A 19730-nucleotide genomic window follows, 5' to 3' on the forward strand; every position below is an offset into this window, starting at 1 on the left:
CAGAGCAAAGCCTTCGCATAGTGCAGAAGCAATCTAGACAGGATATAAATGAGACTGGAGGATGCAGAGAAGACACTCTGCTAATTATGTGAGATCTTAAAACACTGGTGCTCACAGAGTTCCTAGAACCCGCAGCTCCCTCCCCTCCTGGATACCAGGGGACAGCGCTGTCTATACAGCATTAGGGAGCAGCTAATAACCTAGTGGTTACTAGATAGGTTTCTTCACGGTGCTCTAACACTAACCAAAGCAGCCCAAGGAGGAACGCCACTCACCGGCTTACTTTTCTGGCTTGTTCAGCCCCCTATTTCATACAACCCAAGACTACCAGCCCAGAGACAGGCCCAGCCACAGTGGGCAAGACCTCCAACATCAATCAGTAATCTAGATGATACCCCACAAACATGCCCATAGGTCACGCTGATGGAGGCAATTCCTAAACTAAGGCTTCCAAGACTCTAGTTTTGTGTGAAGTGAACAGAAAACTAATCAACAGGCATATGACAAAGAAGCCATGTTATAATAACAAAAGTCAGCTCTCAGGCCAGGGGTGGTGGTGTGTCTGTATTCCAAACCCTGGGAAGGTGGCATCCAGAGGATGATCAGATTAAAGCCAGTCTGGATGCTCTGGTTTGCTTTCTATCGCTGTGATGCACACCATGACCAAAAGCCACTCCGGGGAGGGGAGGGTTTACTTGGCTCACAGGTCCATCAATGAGTGGAGTCCAGGAAAAACTCAAGGCAGGACCTTGAAGCAGACACCATGAAGGAATGGTGCTTACTGGCTTATGACCAACCTGCTTTCAACCCAAGCCACCAGGCCAGGGTTGCACCGACCATAGTGGGCCGAGCCCTCGTACATCAATGAACAATCAAGAAAACACCCCACAGATATGCTACAGCCAATCTGATGGAGGCTACTCCCCCAACTGAAGTGTCAAGTGGACATAAAAATTGGCCAGCAAGATGGACTAGAGAGGGAGCCTGGCCAGATAAGGCCAGCCTGGGCTATAAGAGACTCTGTCTCCAAAATCAAATGCAAAAACAACTCGTCAGGAAGAACAAAGACTGAGTGAAAGAAGCAGAAGGCATATGCTGTACCGGTAAAACAAGGAAGCCAGGAAGCCGGGCAGAACTGAAGTTAACAGAGAACTGAATCCTAGGGCCTAGCGGTACATCTGTATGCTGACATGTTTTTTAGAGTATGTGTCTAGGTTCCTTCTGGTTTCAGAGACTTTGGGAACCAAAAGGAACACAAGTCACCTTGTTCTTGCTCAGCTCCATCCTCATTTCAAAATGCTTCCTTGTTTTAACCGATGTACGGAAAAGGCAAGAAGAAGAGAGTATGGACCGGGCATCTAATGGAATACTATGCAGCCTTAAGAAGGGAACTGTGACACACCCTACATCAGGAATGAACTCGGTGACTAAAGGAAGGCACCCTATGATTCCATATCCCCAGGGGGCCACGGGAGTCACACTCATAAAAATAGAAAGCAGAATTTGTGACTCCAAGGGACTGGAGGTACGGACAAAATCTCTGTATTTTAATGGATACAGAGATCAGTTCTACAAGATGAAAAGGGCTTGCGGAGGTACTTAACACTGCTGAACCCTGTACTTAAAAAAGGTTATGATGGCAAATCTCATGCCATATGCACTTTAACCACAATTCTGGAAATCAAGTAATCACTGTAATTCAAGCTGGGAATAGTGAGAACAGAGACACTAAATACAGCTGTGGGGAAAGGAGGGTCAAGGAAGAGGCACTCTGCTGTGGAGAAATGTGTGGCCGGCTCAGAGGCTCAGGGAGGAGAGCCCCACCCACTTCCTCAAGCTCTGGTCCTTTTGTACAAACTCATGTCATGGGCCCTAGAGAAGAGCGATGCTCACCTGTTCCAGGGCAGTTAAGATCCCCAGGGACACCCACCTGATTCCTGGGCTTTTGTCTTCACAAGTGGCCAAAGTGCTGACCCTTGGTGGGCCAACACGTGCTCGTGGATGAAGGATGAGGATAACCAGACAGCAGGCCTGGGGGCAAGCAGCGATTGCCCAGCTGGTCTCCTTTAAAAGCTGCTCAAGATCCCAACGCTGGGCCCATTCCCCAACACGCTGTAACGCTTTCTGATGTACACTGACTCAGGGATTTTTTTTTTCTCCTCCAAATCTACCCTTTGTGATCCAACTGCTTCCTTAAAACTGTCCTGAAGGAAATAAACAGAAGCTCAAAGAACTATGCACAGAGGTTCATCACAGGAAGACCAATGAGATCCTGAGTGGTTTAGGAATGGCTGGGATGCAACTCAGGGGTACAGCTAGTGCCTAGCATGCATAAGGCCAGAGGCTGGATTCTCTTGCATGCTTGCTTGAAAATATTTTAAAGAGGACCAGATGGTGGTGGTTCACATCTTTAAGCCCAGCACTCGTGAGGCAGAGGCAGGCAGATCTCTGTGAGTTTAAGGCCAGCCTGGTCTACAGAGTGAGCTCCAGGACAGGTTCCAAAGTTGCAGAGAGAAACCTTGTCTCAAAGAAAATTTTTTAAAGCATTATGAAAAACATTTACAATAAAATGAAAATTGGAAGGTAAAAAAATCTGTGGCTAGTACAATCCCATTTCTAGTTTTTGAAAAACTCCAGTCAACTACATATACATGCATGCACAATTTTTAAAACAGGAAGAGGGGAGCAGAGAGAGAGAAAACAGTAAGAGTGGCTTGAATTGTCACCCCTAAAACTCAAGTCAAAAACCCAGGCACAATGGTGTTGGAGGAGGTGGAGACAGGCGGATTCTCAGGGCTCATCCGCCAGCAGGCCTAACCTAAATAGACAGCCCCAGGCCACTGAGGGTCTCTCTCAAAAGACAAGGTGGATGGCTCCCAAGGCCAACAGACAAGGTGGACCTTAATCTCCACACGCACATGCATACACATGCACACACGCACACCTGTGCACACGTGAACAAACACACACAAAAAGACTAGGAAGATGTGTATCAAACTATTTATGGAACAGGAGCAAAGGTGGGTACCTTCTTCTAAGTAGAGCTCATAGTCCAAAGCATCTGAAATGAGTATCATTTACAATCAGAGACTAAAAAGCTTTTCTATCTCAACAGGGGGATCAGCATGCAGAGATCTGTATGTCTGCCATTTTCAGGTTAGACTGACCGCCAATCAATCACAGCAGCTTATGTTGGGATGAATCTGGGACAAAGATGTAGGGTGGGGTCTGACCCCACGGCGGTGACTCCTGAAGCCAAGAGAGTGATAAAGATAGACGGAAAGAGGGTGTGAAGGGGTCTAAGCGTGGAAGTGGGAGAAAGGCACTGTAGAGAGGGAGTAATGAAAGATGAAGGGTGTCAGCTTCCCAAGAGCCATTTATCTACAAGAGAGAAGCCACGGCACCAAGCTCACCATGTCATTAGTTGTTCTAGCTCATTCCAGCATACAAACAATCATTTATCCAGCCAACGGGTCACTCATGGAACCACTCCTCCAAAACCCATCCATTTAACAATTCATCAGGTGTTCACTGAGGATAGTGAGCCCAGCCACGGTGCACACCGAAGAGGAGACAGTAAACAAGAAGAGATCTACTCACAGGAGGTCATGAGTCTTGTTGAGTCGCACACGGACAGAGGGCATCTAAGCCGTTTTGCTTCTATATGCCTGGTAGGGAGGGTGATGTGTGGCCTGAGATCTTTGAGGGAGGAGTGAAACAAGGCCAACAAGGAGGGGAAGAGCGTTTGGGAAGACGGAACAGCGTATATAAAGCACACAAGTATATAAACAGCTTAGGAGGCTCTCCCTATGGAGAAACCTGGATTGGTTAATGGAGGGCAGTGTGGTAGGAGGAGAGGCTAGACCCAAGGAAGGGAAGCGGGAGGAGGCTGTTCCACCCATTCAGGAACACCAATGAAATGAAGATGAAACCAGCCAGAAACACTGATAGCTGAGACGTCACTCTGTCCTAATGGACTTTATTGGACACACTGGTAAGGGACACAACCAAGGGACCCAGCTATGGGAATGGACAGACATTCAAAGTCACCTCACAAAGCTCAACCAACTACTTCAAAGCATGTGACTCTGAGTGCAGCTGGCTTCCCATGGTCACTTGCTGGCCCCTCCTGATCTGCTCTGTCCCTGCTCTCCTTGATCTACCCTCTACTACTCAATCTCCCCGCCTAAGCACCCACATATTATCGAGTCTGCGTGTAGGCAGGTACACCCTCGCACATCCGCAAACGCTCCGGCTGCAGAACCCTGCAGAGGCTCAAACAGAGTGATAAGCAGCTGACACACCCCCCGCTAGGCGTGCCCGACAGTCAGCCTCCGACTCCTACAGCCTCCTGCATCCTTAAACTGTGGGCCCTGGAGCATCCTGTCAGAGCCACAGAAGTAGAAACTGATACATATATGAATATTTATGTAACTTACCAGCTGTCAGGTTCTATGATTCGGGAGCTACTTAACAATCTCTCACACGCTCCCCATGACGACAGCCACGCCTGCGCTTGCACTTAGAGATGGGGCCGCTCATCGTCTGGTTCAGTGTCGTGTGGCTCCAACCCCACATCAGGGAGTGAGTGCTCTTCTCCTGGGTCCAGAGAGGCCTGCTCACGCTCACAACGGAAAGCAGCCTCCTCAGGGGAAAGCGGCAACCCAAGATGACCCAAACAGACTGGCCACCCTCCAGCCGTCCCCTCAGAAAGAGGGGAACACAGAAGACACTACTGACAAGTAAAACAGATCTGTTCTGTCCTGCGGCCAACAGTTCTCCCACATCAGTCTGTATATTATGAGTTTTCATTTTTTAATGGCATTTATTATTTATTGAGTGTGGGGGTGATAACACACATACACCATGTGGCGGTCAGAGGACAAGTTGCAGGAGCTGGGTCTCTCCTCCTGCCACACAGATCCCAGGGACCCTACCTCACCTTGTCAGGCTCGGCAGCAAGCGTCTTCAGTCACTGAGCCATCTTGCTGGGTCCTGTTTTCTCTTTAGAATCAGTTACTTAGATGTTCTAACACTGTTTTAACCATCTCCTGGTGTCTGAGCTAAGAAAGCCTGTCTCAGCTCCGCCTAAAACTCCACCCCCAGGAATCTGCTCTGAGAACACTGCGGGTCCAAGTGACCCTCTTGGTTATTCAGTGACACTGTCCTCTGTCTGACCTGGACTTCTGCCCCTGACTCCGGCTGGTCTGTACTTTCTCTCAGGAGTAGGCAAGTCTTTGCTCATTCCCTCAAGCCACAGTGCTTCATCTGCCCAAGTTTCTCCTCTCAACCTCATGCATACTTTTTTTTATCAAGTGACCAAGTATCCTAAAAATTGGGGGCACACTAATTAATTCCTTCAAGGCAATTAGCCAGACACTATTTTTTTTTAATCATCTCAAGTCATGTCCATAGACAACTAGGAGCATGAAGCTTGACACTTAAAAAAATGGCTGAAGAGATGCCCATTTAAAGGTCAAAAGACATTTCCAGGGCTCACGCAGAGAGACTCCTGGAGAGCCTCTTTCCAAGTCTACAGTAGAAACGCCAAAGGCTGAGGGAAATCTGAGAGAGAAGCTGTTAGAGAAGCTGTGTAGGGAAAAGATCATCAGACTCATGCCCTAGGCTGGACCTACAGAGGGATCAAACTCCTGATGAGCCTTCTCTGTCATGGCATGAGGCAGTTGGTTTCCCTCAGGATGGGGACACACTGTGGTCTGGCTCTCCAGGCCTGCACCTACTCCGTCCCCCTCTAGATTCCCCCACTCTACCCTACTTTCAAGAATCCATGTTGATTCCTTCTTCTGTGAGCCATAAAAATTACAACTGTGACTCACTTTGTATGTGATGACTGTGTCACTTAAGAAGAAACAGGAGGCTGCTGGACATCACATCTCAACAGCAGCCTTCTCCCAGTCACTTACTCACGTGACCCACACCTGTACTGGTCACTCCCTTCCCCTCCCCAGGAATGGGGTGACATCTGTATTATTGTCCTCTGACCTCTATCTGCATGCTGTGGTCCACACACACACCCCAACCTCATGGGCACACACAATAATAACAATAACTTCTTTAAAAAAAACAATAGTCCCAAGACCAGTGTTTCTGGGAATCATTTAGAAAGTTAATATTTAACATCAGATCCTGGCACAAATGCAACATACTAATATACTGCTATTTGGGTTTTCATTTTCTTTTCCCTTAGAACTAAGAAAGCTCAGAGAGTGGAGAAAGTGTGAAAGTCGCTCACCATGTTGGCTGTCTTGGTTTTGTTTATAATCTTTTTTCTTAACTTTTATTTTATACGTATGGTGTTTTGCATGCATGTATGTCTATATACCACACGTATGCCTGGTGCCCACAGAGGACAGAAGAGGACACCAAATCCCTGGGACTGAAGTTACAGGCAATTGTGAGTCATCATGTGGTTGCTGGGAATCGAACCCAGGCCCTCCAGCAAGAGCAGCCAGTGCTCTTAACCACTGAGCCATCTCTCCAGCCCCCACTGTTGGGTTTGGAACAAGGTGATGAAGGCACTGACTTCCTCCCATCAAAACCAGAAAGTTAATGAGAAATTGATTTTCTAACCAGAGGCATATCCTATTCATGATCAAAGAAGAAGCCATCAGAAACCAAACCACAGAGAAACAGCATCGTTTATGTAACAATGTCATCAGGTCCACAAGGATGTGATCCAGGTGGCAGTAACCAGGGAAATGCAGGGAGAAAATGTCACCCAACATTACGGACCATTACCCTCCAGGCTGGGAGAAACAGAACACACTCTGTAAAGAGAACTTTCATTTCTCCTGAAACCATTCCTGTTAAATGTTCAATTGCTGGAACTAAACTAAACGACTGTCCATCCAATCTGTAGCTTTGGAAAGCCTGCCTTACTCATTCTTCTCAACAGACCTTTGGTCAAAACTTGTGCAGTGCCACCGGTGGGCAAGGTGCTCCCCGGGGGTCACAGACCACTGTGACTATGGAGACTGTACGTGACTGTAGACGGAGTTCACTCCGCCAAGCAAGCAAAACCTGTGAATGTACACCTTCGCGGGAGACACCACAGAGCCCTCTAGTAACGAGACCCAGACCACAGGCGCCTGGCTGGGGTGTGCACACCCACCCCTGGGGTTTAGAGGACTCAGGAGCTACATGGCCTGAACGGAGCAGGGGAGCCCGTGAAGGTCTGTCTTCGCTCCTGGATTAGGCACAGCAGGGTTACCTAGCTTCCAGAGCTGTTCTGTAGGTGAAACAGGAGCTACCCTGCCTCCCACCACGCTTGGACGGCTACCGTTGCTCTTCCCAGGACAGCTCCGGGGTTTGTTTGAGGGAGTGGTGTGCGTGTGTGTGCACCTGGGTGCGTGCGCTGAGGTCAGAGTAGCTATCAGCTGCCCTGCTCTATTGCTCCTTTTGGGTCAGGGTCTCTCACTTAACTCGTAGCTAGGCTGGCAGCCAGCAAGTCCCAGACATCCTCCTGTCTCCACTCCCCACAGTTCTGGGAATATTGGTATAAAAGATTTTTTTTTCTTACATAAGTGCTGGGTCCCTGAACTCAGGTCCCCACGGTCACTTCATGCTTACTCACCAAGGGCTCCTACCCACTAAACCCTCTCTCTAGTCTCTCGGCCCTGGGATTTCTACAGAAAGCCAGAGAAAGAGCGCCAAAGGGGAACCTGATCAAAGACTCAAATGCCAATTCGCAATCAAAAAGATGCAGCTGTAGGATGGGTCTCACCTTCGAGCTTGGCAAAGCCCAGAGATGGGTAACGGGCTGTGTTTCAGAAAGAGGAAACGACACCAGCACCTCTGACTCATTGCTAGAGAGAATGCGGACTGCTTCAACTTTTCTAGAGAGCAATTTGGCAGGGCGCATCAAAATTTAATGTGTGCATCCTGCCTAGGCCAGTGAGTCTATTTCTGGGAATTTATCCCACAGAAGTTACTAGAAAAGTGTGTAAAGATATACGTGCAGTGGTAACACTCAAGAGTGCAAAGCCATAAATTACAACCCATTAACCTGGTTACACGCAGCAGAGAACATCCACAGAACCCACTAAACCCTCTCTCTAGTCCCTCGGCCCTGGGATCTCTACGGAAAACTGGCCTGTGGTGTAGACCCGCACTTCCTGACAACACCAAGATCCCAGGAAGGAGTGTGAAGTGGAAAAATGCAGATCGCCAAACGACATGTCAGATATGATTCGACCGCTTTGCACGTGTGTTCACGGGCGCTTGTACGTGTGGAAAACTAAAAGGAGAGACACCACAATGCCACAGCAGTTGTCTGAAGTAGTAGGATGTATAGGTGATTCTTGCTTGCTAGCTTGTAAGTTTTCCAAACCACCTGAAGGCACTCAGTGATGTTTTACATAGCAAATCCCACCTGATGACAGCCCTCTCGTGATCCTCCACTGCCAGGACCCACTTCCTCTCACATCTAATCCTTGATCCTGCCACCTCCACACTTTACACTGGTCTCCTCTGAGACCCATTCTTGGATGACTTCCTGCCGTAAGGCTTTGCATGGCCATGTCCTCTGCTGGGAACGCTGTCCCTTGAAAGACCTTCTGGCCCTGCCTTCTGCCCCCTTCAGCTTTTAATTCAAACTTTACTGTTAAGGGCTGAACCAAAAGGTTCCTACAAAGCCCTCGCCCCAAGGACCTCAGAGCATAACCGCATGTGGCAAGAGCTCATCACCACAGAGATAAATAATTAACATGAGATCAGACACAAGTAGGTGAGTCCCTGATCCATCATGACCAATCTTACAGAAAAGTAAAATTGGAAATGACGCACAGGGAAGATGGAGCAATGAAACTGCCACAGCTACCGGCATGACCTGGAACAGAAAAAACTTCAGCACCTTCAGAGGGATCTCCAGCTACAGAGCACCACTTCTGCCGGTTAAGTCCCCCACTGGTGGCACTTTGGACACCACAGCACACTAACGCAGACACCTTGCAATGGGGCTCGCGAGCACCCCAGACTGAATCTCTAAGTCTTCCCCTTCTCTGCCCAACCACTGATGGTATCCACCACCGAGGGACACGTGGTATAGCCCGAGGGCCCAGCACACAGGGAGACAGGCTACAAAAATGGGCAAAGGACACAGAACCAAAACACTAAGCAATGCAAGCCTGTCCTGCTGGAACCTGTGGTCTAGTGGAGGGGACTGAGAATAAACAGACGGACAGAAACAGGTGGTGACAGTGTCGCGCACAGAACAAAGCAGGCGGGAGCTGAGGAGCCATGAAAGGCTCTTGCTGGGGAATGCCTCTTCTGACTGTGTGGGGGCTGAGATGAAACCTGCAGGAAAGGAAGGAACTGAAGATAACATCTGAGATAAGAATGTTCTAGACAGAAGGAACAGCAAGCACTAATTACGGCAAGCAACGCATATTGTTTTTATAATCAGGGAGGGAAACCAATAAAGCTATTGTAGCCCTCAAAACACATAAAAACAAGCAAAAGCCCAGTTCCAAGGGTTGTCGAGGACAGTGGGCTTTGACAAAATTTTTTTACACTATATGAAAGCGGGGGATCACTTAGGTGTAGCAAAACCCTGTCACAAAAAGAAAGAAAAGAAAAAAGAGGCCGAGCCGGGCGGTGGTGGCGCACGCCTTTAATCCCAGCACTCGGGAGGCAGAGACAGGCGGATCTCTGTGAGTTCGAGACCAGCCTGGTCTACAAAGGGAGTTCCAGGACAGGCTCCAAAGCTACAGAGAAACCCTGTCTCGAAAAACCAAAAAAAAAACCAAAAAAAAAAAAAAGAAAAAAGAGGCCGGGCGGTGGTGGCGCACGCCTTTAATCCCAGCACTCGGGAGGTAGAGGCAGGCGGATCTCTGTGAGTTCGAGACCAGCCTGGTCTACAGAGCTAGTTCCAGGACAGGTTCCAAAGCCACAGAGAAACCCTGTCTCGAAAAAAACCAAAAAAAAAAAAAAAAAAAAAAACCAAAAGAAAAAAAAGAAAAAAGAAGGAAGGAAGAAAAAAGAAAAAGAAATTTTTATAATTCTATTCAGCCTCTATGCAGACCCTTCTGTACATCAACCCTTCTGTACAGTTGTCTTGCCCAGCCCAGGCCCCAGCCAACAGTGGCTCAGGAAAAAGCCCTCAACCTCAATGACCTGAGAAAAGAAGGGAGGAGAGGTCAGGTCAAGTGAGACAAGGCAAGGCCGTCCTGAAGTCCTGGAGAGCTCCGCTGGAACCACAGGATGCTGGGAAACCTTGTTACCACTGCCCTGGCCAGCAGCTGCTGACCTGTCTCCCAACCCACTGCCATCACCTGACTCTGACTGGGGTTCCCAAGGCCACCTCCCACTTGCTTAGGCCACAGAGGCTCAGCGTGATGGTCACTCCGTCATAACAGCATAAAGCATGATGCAACAACCAGGCCCCACTTCACCACCACTGTCACTTTGTAAACAACTAACTCCTAAACACTTCCCGTTAGGAAACTGACCCTCTGTGACTGTATACAGCTCTCTATGCTCCGCCTCCCAGGCCCAGGCAACAACCACCTTTTGGACTGACTAAAACTTCCACTACACCCAGCACCTCGCCCAAGGAGAACTGTCCAGCATCTGTCCTTCCACCCTTGACTGGTGTCAGTCACAGCGCCTGAGGTCCACCTATGTTACTGTTACAGTGTGCCTCAACTTCCTCCCTCTTGGGAGCTGAAGACACACCCACATCCGCTGGTCACCATTTGTCTGTGTCCCCCATACCCACTGGTCACCATTTGTCCCCCCTTATCTACAATCCTTAACGCCTAGCCCACTTGACTCCGGTTCACACAGCTTAGGGAATCAGGGCCAGTCACACTGTCCCCAGTAGCAAAGCTCGGATCAGCCGCAGATCTCTGACCCCATCCAGTCAGACACCAGCTCAGGCTGCTATCTTCCACACCCCCAGAAATCCGGGTGGGGCTTTTACAGTAACTCAAGGACTCCTCACTAACTAGGGAGAAACCAAAAATCTGTGCAGGCGCCCAAGCTCGTCAAGAAACTGCTGAGGCTTGAGCTTCCAAACCTCAGGGAACACACAAATCATGTGAAGATGCCTAAAAGGTAGCTACCTCAACCGGGGGGTGGAGGGGGCACTTCTTTGACATGTTCAAGTATAGCCCAGACTGGCCAATAGCTCTCTGTGACTCCAGAGTTGACCTTGAACTCCTGATCGCCCCCCCTCCACCTCCTGAGTGCTGGGATTTCGGGTACTTTCCACCAGTCCTGCCGAGCCTCTGAGTTTCTGACAGACTCCCAGGTAATGCTGATGCTGCCTGTTTGGGGGACCACACTGGAGTAGAGAACCCTGGGCTCCTGGCCTTTGCCCAAGTCCCCTAAAGCTGACTCCACAAGACCATTTGTTCTGTATGTTTTCAGTCCCCCCACCCCATCCTTTGAAAGCTCCCCCAGCATTTTAAAACAGACCTTCAGACTATCTGGCTCCAAAGTTAATCCCCGCACCCAAAAGGCTAAGTGATGGAGGGCTCTTTCCACAGGCCCAAACAAGAGGAGCAAAAACAAGGCCTCAGCAAGTTTCCAAATGACGGCACAGGGCTGTGAACGCCCAGCATACCAGAGGAAGAACAGCCTCCCCACTAGTCCTGACCGTCCCAACTCAGGGCCAGAGCCACCTGCTCATTCCCCACCAAGTCTCTGGTGGGACGAGCAGAATGTCCCCCTGGCCGACTACCAGGACTGTCCTTCTAACTCCCTGCCTGGCATTCTGGCATTCCCCTCTTCTATGGAAAGCAGAGGCATCTTCTCTGCTCCCAGTTCCACCTCCACTCAACACCTCCCTCCCTCCATGAATAGTCACTCACTCAAGGTGTCTCTGCCCCCAGAGCTGTCTGCCTGAGTCTCCTCTAGTTTCCTCCTCTCTAGAATGAATTTCTCCATGCTTGCCCTGGCTCCCATCCCTTCCAAATGTGAGCAAATCCACTCCTGCCCTCTCTGCCTCCCCTTCCAGCAACATCTGTCTCCTCCGGCCCCAACACTGGCTCATGTCTACGCTACCTCTTGAACTCCTTACCATCTTATTTCATGTCTTGAGCATACACAGCAAGCACACAAAGCAGGAGACACTTGCCCTCCAAAGGCCTGGGCCCTCCCCAACACTGCCACTCCCGAGCTGAGAAACAGCCTCACAGAAGCTGGATATCCACATGGGGAAGGCATCCATCCCTCTACCTCTTTTACTAGCCACGTTGGGCCACGGCAGCACCAATATGCAGAATACGCATCACCCACTGTATCCATTGCCAACACAGTTACAGCAACCAGAACATGGGCACTGCCTAAAAGAAGTAGCACTATTCTAGTAAGTTTAAGGACAAAGGATCTGAACAGGAAGTTCTCAAGACACAAAAATGGTCAAGAGGTCTATAACAGGTGCCCAGCATCAGTAATCACTGGAGTAATGCAAGATAGAACTGCATGGAGACTTCGCTTCACATCCCCTAAATGGCACTCAAGAAGACCAAAGCAGAGTCCTAGGGGCAGCCATTGTACTTAGTCACCGACTGTGGAGAGCACAGGGAGCAGGCGCTGAGAGAAAAGTCCTGCGGGAGTTCAGGAGCTCAGGGCACTAGGGAAGAGGGAGCTGAGGCTGACACTACCTAGCCCCAGGAGGCTGAACTGGAAGCTTTGCCTCCACACCCAGGGCCTCTCAAAGTTGAACTTGACCTAGGAACTTGGCCGATTTGGATCTCAATTCAGAACGTCTAGGGTGGGACCGTGCAAATTCTATCTGCCAGGAGCGGATGCTGCTGCGGGATGTGAACGGCAGTGAGAGGAGCAGAAATCGTCACCGATGAGCACAGATGCTGGAAGCTGCAGGCCGCAGCGCTTGGTACCCGCAACACTGCCAACAGAGGGGAAAGAATGGGCGCGGGCTAAGCAATTGCTGGACTGCTTGAGCTACATCCCCAGCCATTTTTTTTTCACTTTCCCCCTATTTTTGGTAGAATTTATTTATTTATTATTCATTCGTTTTGTTTGAGTGTGTGCACGCGTGTGAAGATCAAAGGACAACTGTAAGAGTTAGTTCTCTCCATTCCCTATGTGGGTTCCAGGTCATCAGGCTTGGTAGCAAGCACCCTCTTACTGAGCCGTAAGCCTCCACCCTTTTTCCAGTTTTACTTGGAGGTGGAGTCCCACTTATTCACCAGGCTACTGTCATCCAACTTTTCTATTCTCCTGCCTCAGCCTCCTGAGAAAGTTGTGACTACAGGAGTGACAACCAGCAGACAGTTTAAAAAAAAAAGAAAAAACAAGAATTGGGGGTAGGATGTTTGCCTCACATGCATGAAGCCCTAGGTTTAATCCCAGCCATGATGGTGCTGCATGCTTGTAATCTCAGCACTTAGGAGGTGGAGGTATGAGATCAAAGTTCAAGGCCAGCCCCAACTACCTGTCAAATAAGCAGTCAGCCTGAGATATGTGAGGTCCTGTTTCAAAAAAAAAAAAATTAAGTTGCTAATGCAACGAGAAGAGGAATCTGTCTGTCTTCGGCAGATCCTCGGCCTGGCGTATCTAACAGACAAAGACAGGAACAGGCCAGTTGCATCTATACATTTCCAAGGCGTCCAAGATAGCCAAAGGGGAACTTTACCTCCACCACTGACGTGGACAAGGGCTACGTGTCTGTGGTCCCACAGTAAGCTAGATAGACTTAAAAGGGGTGTCCTTTAGACATCAGACACCTGACGTCTAAGCTGTCCAGCAACCCTGCCACACGAGCACACATGAAAAAAGCTGGGCAGTCGTAACTTCAAACAGATGCCACCAGTCAGAACGGCATCTTCCTCGCTAGGAAAAGCCACCTGGTGTAATTATCACCACGGTAATTAGCTGCCGCCACCACCCAGGGCAGACAGAAAACCCCTGCTTCAGGTCCCTGGTGACTTTTAAGAGTCCCCTGGTGAGGGTTCTGTTTTCAGGCTGGAGGGAGGCAACTTCCTGACAGACTGAAGCTGCCACGGAGGGAGAACCAAGGCAGAGTCCTGTGACCCAGTAAAGACCAAAGCATCAAGAGAAACGCCAAAACCAGTCCCAAGAGGATGGTTTAATTCAAATGTTCTAATGGTAAAAAGACAGCTGCAGGGCAGGAGAGACGGCTCAGACGTTAAGAGCTCTGGCTGCTCTTGCAGAAGACGGGGGTTCAAATCCCAGAATCTACATGGTGGCTCACAACTGTCTGTAACTCCAGTTCCAGGGGAGTTGATGCCCTCTTCTGTCCTCAAAGGCACCTGTACTCATACACTCAAAATACATAAATAAAACCTAAAATAAAAAAGACGACCATAAGACATAAAACATCTGTCCCTATTAATATTCACGTGATGGCTCACACTATTTAGAAAAACAGTTCCAAAGCATCAAATCCCTACAGCTGAGCTTTAAATTGGTATGATAAAGATCCCCAGACTCTATCAAAAGATTAGAATTTAGGGAAAGATGAGCTCCAGACACCTAAATCCTGTTGTTGTTTTGGGTTCTGTTCCTGTTTGTTTGAGGCAAAGTCTCACCATGTAGGCCAGGCTAGCCTCAAACTCAAGATCCCCCAGCCTCTACCTCAAGTGCTGAGATTAAAGGCTTGCAATACCACACTCTATTTCAGAAGTTTAAACTCTGAACAAGCATTCCCCAACCCCAAATCGCAGGGTGCAGGAGGTCTGGGAATCACACTTCGCATGCATTTTAATTCCCTGTTTACAATTCTAAAAGAGGTCTTACAAATACTCACCTTGAAATGACCAGCAGCTCATTAAGACAGAGAAAAATTAAACAAGCCATAGCACAAACGCACAAAGAGAAAGCAGATCTTGCTAATCACAACAACTGCCCACTTCTGTGTCTCCAAATTATATAAAAAGTGGGGCCAGTGAGATGACTCAGCAGGCAGAGGCACTTGGCACTGCAGCAAGGCAACCTGAGTTTGATGCCCACAACCCACGTACAAGCGGAAGCACCAACTGGACAAAGTTGTCCTCCAACCTCCACACTCTCGCCACAGCACATACCCGTACCGACGCGCACAAGTAAACCCACTAACTCTTTTTTCAATTATGTAAAATGTAAAAGAAGAGGCTGGGACACAGTGCTTGCCTAGCATGCACAAAGCCCTAAGTTTAACCACCAGCAAGTAACTTGGGTACAGTGATGCCTGCAATTCCAGCACTGGGAAGGAGGAGGCAGGCGGGTCAGGGGTTCAAGGTCATCCTCAGCTGTATGGTGAGTTTGAGGCCAGCCTGAGTTATATGAGACCTTGCTTCAAAAATTAATTAATTGATTAATTAAATGTAAAAGAAAACACATCAGAAGGGGGAATGTGATAGTAGGAACAGCGAAAAAATTCAAAGAATACAAATAAAAACTCAACACTAAAGAAGTGTAAAAGGTAAAAATTGAAACAATGTATTACAAATTTAGATAACAAAAGTGTTTAAAATAATCAAAGGAGCCAGGCATGGTGTTGCATACCTGTAATCCCAGCACTGGTAAGGCAGAGATAGGAGAATCTCTGTGAGTTTGAGGCCAGTCTGGTCCACATAGTAAGGCCTGGGTTTTATAACAAAAGTCTACCTCGAAAACAAACAAAACCTAAACCAAACACAGTGCCATCTATGAGCTGTGGAATCGTGGGTGAGCCATCCTGGGGATTGAACCCAGAGCCTATGCATGCTGCCCAGTGCTCTACTGCTAAATCCTACCCCAAGTTCTTAGTGACTGCGTTCTCTACCTTTCACTAACTCCCAGATTCTGCGGCGCTGCCAATGTCATGATGATCATAATTCTTAATAGCCTAGTCTCTGAATAAGGATCGGGGTGCCATTCTCTCCTTTTCTGCTGTTAGTGGCTGGCTATCTAAAAGCACTACCTTCAAAATAAGTCCCCAAGCATTTCAGGTTGTCTCCACAACAGTGAAATCAGAACCAAACCTATAAATGCTTTCTTTAAAAAGAAAAAAAAACATGCATTTAAAACGCTACAGGAAATAGAAATGGACAACAGAGCAATACAGCGCAGAGATCTCACTGAAGACTGTAATAAGGGGACCACCTGGAAGTCACCTCCACTGAGCCAAAGAGAAAGATGCTGAAGGCAGGGAACTTATCATCCAGACGCAGAAGGGACTGCTGCCTCCCAGAGGAACTGCAGGCAGGATTAAGGCACCCCCTGCACCCTCAGGACAGGCCCTAAGCAAAGCCCATGCCCACACTGCTACTGAAAGTACATCACTAAGATGAGAGGGTCCTGGTGCCATCGCATCCCAGATCAACAGCTACTGGCTGTCCCCAGACATCCCACAAGCCACCCTCCACCCAGCTGGATTCCCAGAGCCTGCCATCAGGCCACCATCAAGAAGTCATCCCTGAAGACCCTCCACCCAACAGTTCCCTCAGAGTGGGTATAAACGTCCACACTTGCTTACGCAATAACTCTGGGTTTGCAGTTGGGGCCCCGAGGCCGGGCCCTGGAGCTGGATGCTATGCCCACTGCATCGCACTCTGTGCTCCTGCCCAGAAGCAGCTGTGCAAACCAGAGAAGCCCAGTGAGCAACTTAGTGCAAAGGTGAAGTCTCTGCCTCTGTGACGTCAGCTCTAGAAGAGACGGATAACTTCGCATCTCCAGGCGGGATATTTGGATTAGGGGTAGCAGGGAAACAGAAAAGAGTCACTAAAGGAGGGTGAAGCAGTGTAGACTGGCCCACTGCTGACTTTAAATTCAGCAAAGTAACTTTATCTTCTACAGCCTCTCTAGAATATTCAGATGGCAATGTGAGTGTGGGAAACACTGGGGCTCCAGAAGCTAAGAGTATCGCAGAGTCTGGAGACAGACTCTCCTAAACACCTGTTAAGACCCTCCGCTATAAAGTAGGAACCCTAAAATCTAAGTCCCAATGGGACTAGGTCATGTATATAAAACACAACACCCTACACGCATGTCAGTGAAAACAACTGGCAGCCGAGGTCCCGTGATGAGCAACTCCAACAAGATCCACCTTTCTCTGCTGACTAAAGACAAGAGCACTCCAAAGGGCTGACTCCTCTCCTCTGAACACTGAACTCTCGTGGCCTGAGACTGAGACTGGAGGTGGTACCTTGGGCAAAGTTTCTGGACCCACTGTACACAGCCTAAAAGACCTGCTCTGTCAACCCCGCCTCTGGTGTGGTTCCCTGAGGCAGGGTTTCACCCGGCTAGAGGAAATCTCTGGCAGCTTCAGCAAAAGGGAAGGGATGGATGGAGCAATTCCTTCCACCCTCTAGCCTGCGATCTTCAGCAGGCTGATTCTGCCTTAATTTCCTCACAAGTGAGTGAAGCAGTCTCATCTTACGTCCCCTGAAGTCCCTTCCTCCACCATCCCCTTCCTAGAGCTGCTTCTAATACCCACAGTCAGGCCTCAGGGACACGTTCAGGTGTGTTCCACTTCCTTCAAGCCTCTTGGCAGTCCTCTGGCCCCGCTCCCAAAGCAGGGAGGGTTCCTCTGAGCTGCTTTCATGGCTTTTCTGTTTTTCCTGTGCAGTGGGAAGAAGCGTTCCACCCTAAACTGCTTCTCCCACCTTCCCTTTCCTACCCACAAAGTAGCCAAGCGTGTGTGTGTGTGTGTGTGTGTGTGTGTGTGCTGGGGCAATCACAGGCTTGCCTGTGTGTCACCTCGGAGATGGTCTCCAGGCCATCCTCCCAATGCACACTCAGGGCAGACAAATAAACATTTCAGAGAAACAACATGAATTAAATCATTTCCGCGACAAACAAAACCCACCCACACGCCTCATAAATCATGTCTCTTAATCCCATGCTGATGAACAGTCACTAAATTGCATCTATTGTAAAACCAACCATGACTCCTTTCATGCCCTGACACTCCAGACTCAAAATATTTTCACACTCCATTGTAATGCCTTTGTAGAGGATATACCAATCGCTAGTTCCCTGGAAAGATCCACGGCCAGGGCGCTTTCCAAGAGATTTTTCTTTGAATGTTCTTTGTGTCCTGGCGCACTGGGGGACACGGCCAGCTTGCCTGCATCTGGGGAAACACTGGTTGTTCACGGCAATGCACAACTGCTCTACAGCACACACCAGATGCACCCCTTTGCCCCAACAATAAAAGTATCCCAAAACATTCGCTACGCCACATTCACACAGCTGTGCACAAACACAATTCCAGTGCCTGCATTTTGCAAAGGAGATAAAGAAATCAGGCATCTTCAGAGCAGAAACCACCAGACCCGCCTCGGGCAACATGGTTCACGGAAGGCTAGGCTGCAGACCTTTTACCAAGACCGGCCAGGAACGGCTCGCTCTTTTCCTTTGCATCTATTCATTTCCTCCATGCTTTTATTTGCTGGGCCCAGGAAGAATGGGAAAGCATCTCCAGCAAGGAGGGCGAGGGAGCGGTGGAGAATAAAAGAGGATGGGTGGGTAGGGGGGAGTCAGAGGGTGGGCGAGCGCGGCAGCGAAGGCAGGCAGGGTGGTGGCCCCGTCCCGGGGGCTCGGCGAGGCTTACCTGGGGCGCACGAGGCCGGCCGGGCGAGCAGCAGCAGCCAGAGTCCGGGGAGCAGCAACCCCGGGCGGCGGTGGCGGGAGGAAGGCCCGCAGCCTCTCCGCCCCGGCACCAGCGCAACCTTGGCGCGGGGCTCCCACTCCATGGCCACGCGTCGGTTTCCCGGCACACCGGCCTCGCGGCGTGGGCGCGCTCGGGCCCGGGACGCGGGCGGCCCCTGCGGCGGGGACTGGGCGCCGCGCACCGGCGAGCAGCGAGGCCGGCGAGGCGGGGGCGGACCGGGCCGGATCCGCGGACAGGGGCCGCTAGCACGCCGGCCGCGCCGCTCCGCCCCCTCCCGAGCCTCGCAGCCGCTGCCGGGCAACGCACGGCCCCGCTCGGGGAGGCGAGCACCACCTCCCGGCCGGCCCGGCGCCTGCCTGCGGGCCGCCCGGCGGAGGGCGCGGCGGGTCCCGGGCCCCGCCCCCTCCCAGGACCCGCCTCTCCGGAGGGCGAGCGGGACGGCACCGCCCCGCACCAGCACAGCACCCGGGAGGCTCTGGAAGAACAGTCGGAAACCCGGGGATGCTGGCGATCGCTCCTCCAGAGCCGCCCAGGCGGAGCAGGCAGCAGGTGTGTGTGCGGGGCAGCCAAGGTCCCGGGCTGCAGAGCGGACAAAGCCGAAAGAAGTCGGGCTCTCTTCCCCGGAGCCCGCGTACACGAAAGGCTGGGGAGGGAGTGCCCACAGCTCTGCCCATCCTTTGCCCTTCCAGAGCTCTGCCACCTTGCGAAGGTGGGTCTTTGGAGAGACCTGGGCCTACTGCCCTGAGCTTCGTAGTCTTCAGAAAGGGGCTGCTGAGCCCCAGACACAAACACTCACACAGAGTCTGGCCTTTTTCAAAGAAAGTAACACCGGTGAATGATGAAAAAGACAGCGCTGGGGGTTAGTTTCCAGAGAGAATAGTGGAAGAGGGTGAGAGTTAAATTTGTCTCGATGCTAAGAGCCCACCGTGTGAACTCCGAAGATGAGGAAGGTTAGAAGGTCTTGGAAGACACCACAATTTTATTTCAGAGGTTGCTCCAGCCATAATCCGAAAGCTGTGCACGAGGGAAGTATCTTTTTGACCAAGAAACTAAGACAGACAGTGGGAAATGTGAGCCATTCACGCTGGCCAAAGGATCCAGGTTGCTCTTCAGTGAGGCAGACAGACTAGGTCAGAAGGAGTTG

The 19730-nt window shown here is 50.1% G+C and overlaps 1 protein-coding gene across 4 annotated transcripts in view; it reads right to left on the reverse strand.

The window, feature by feature from the left end:
• Positions 1–18941, reverse strand: part of Kiaa1549 (KIAA1549 ortholog) — a 126930-nt gene extending 107989 nt beyond the window's left edge. For all 4 annotated transcript variants that reach the window (XM_041675475.1, XM_041675473.1, XM_041675474.1 and 1 more), the window contains exon 1: positions 18527–18941. In XM_041675475.1, the coding sequence (XP_041531409.1) occupies positions 18527–18668 (142 nt within the window). In that variant the 5' untranslated portion in view covers positions 18669–18941. The remainder of the gene's footprint in view (positions 1–18526) is intronic.
• Positions 18942–19730: the final 789 nt, after the last annotated feature.

This window comes from Microtus oregoni, unplaced genomic scaffold (genome assembly GCF_018167655.1).
Source record: "Microtus oregoni isolate MIOR12 unplaced genomic scaffold, Mior012 000026F_ref0000081, whole genome shotgun sequence".
NCBI classification, from domain to species: Eukaryota; Metazoa; Chordata; class Mammalia; order Rodentia; family Cricetidae; genus Microtus; species Microtus oregoni.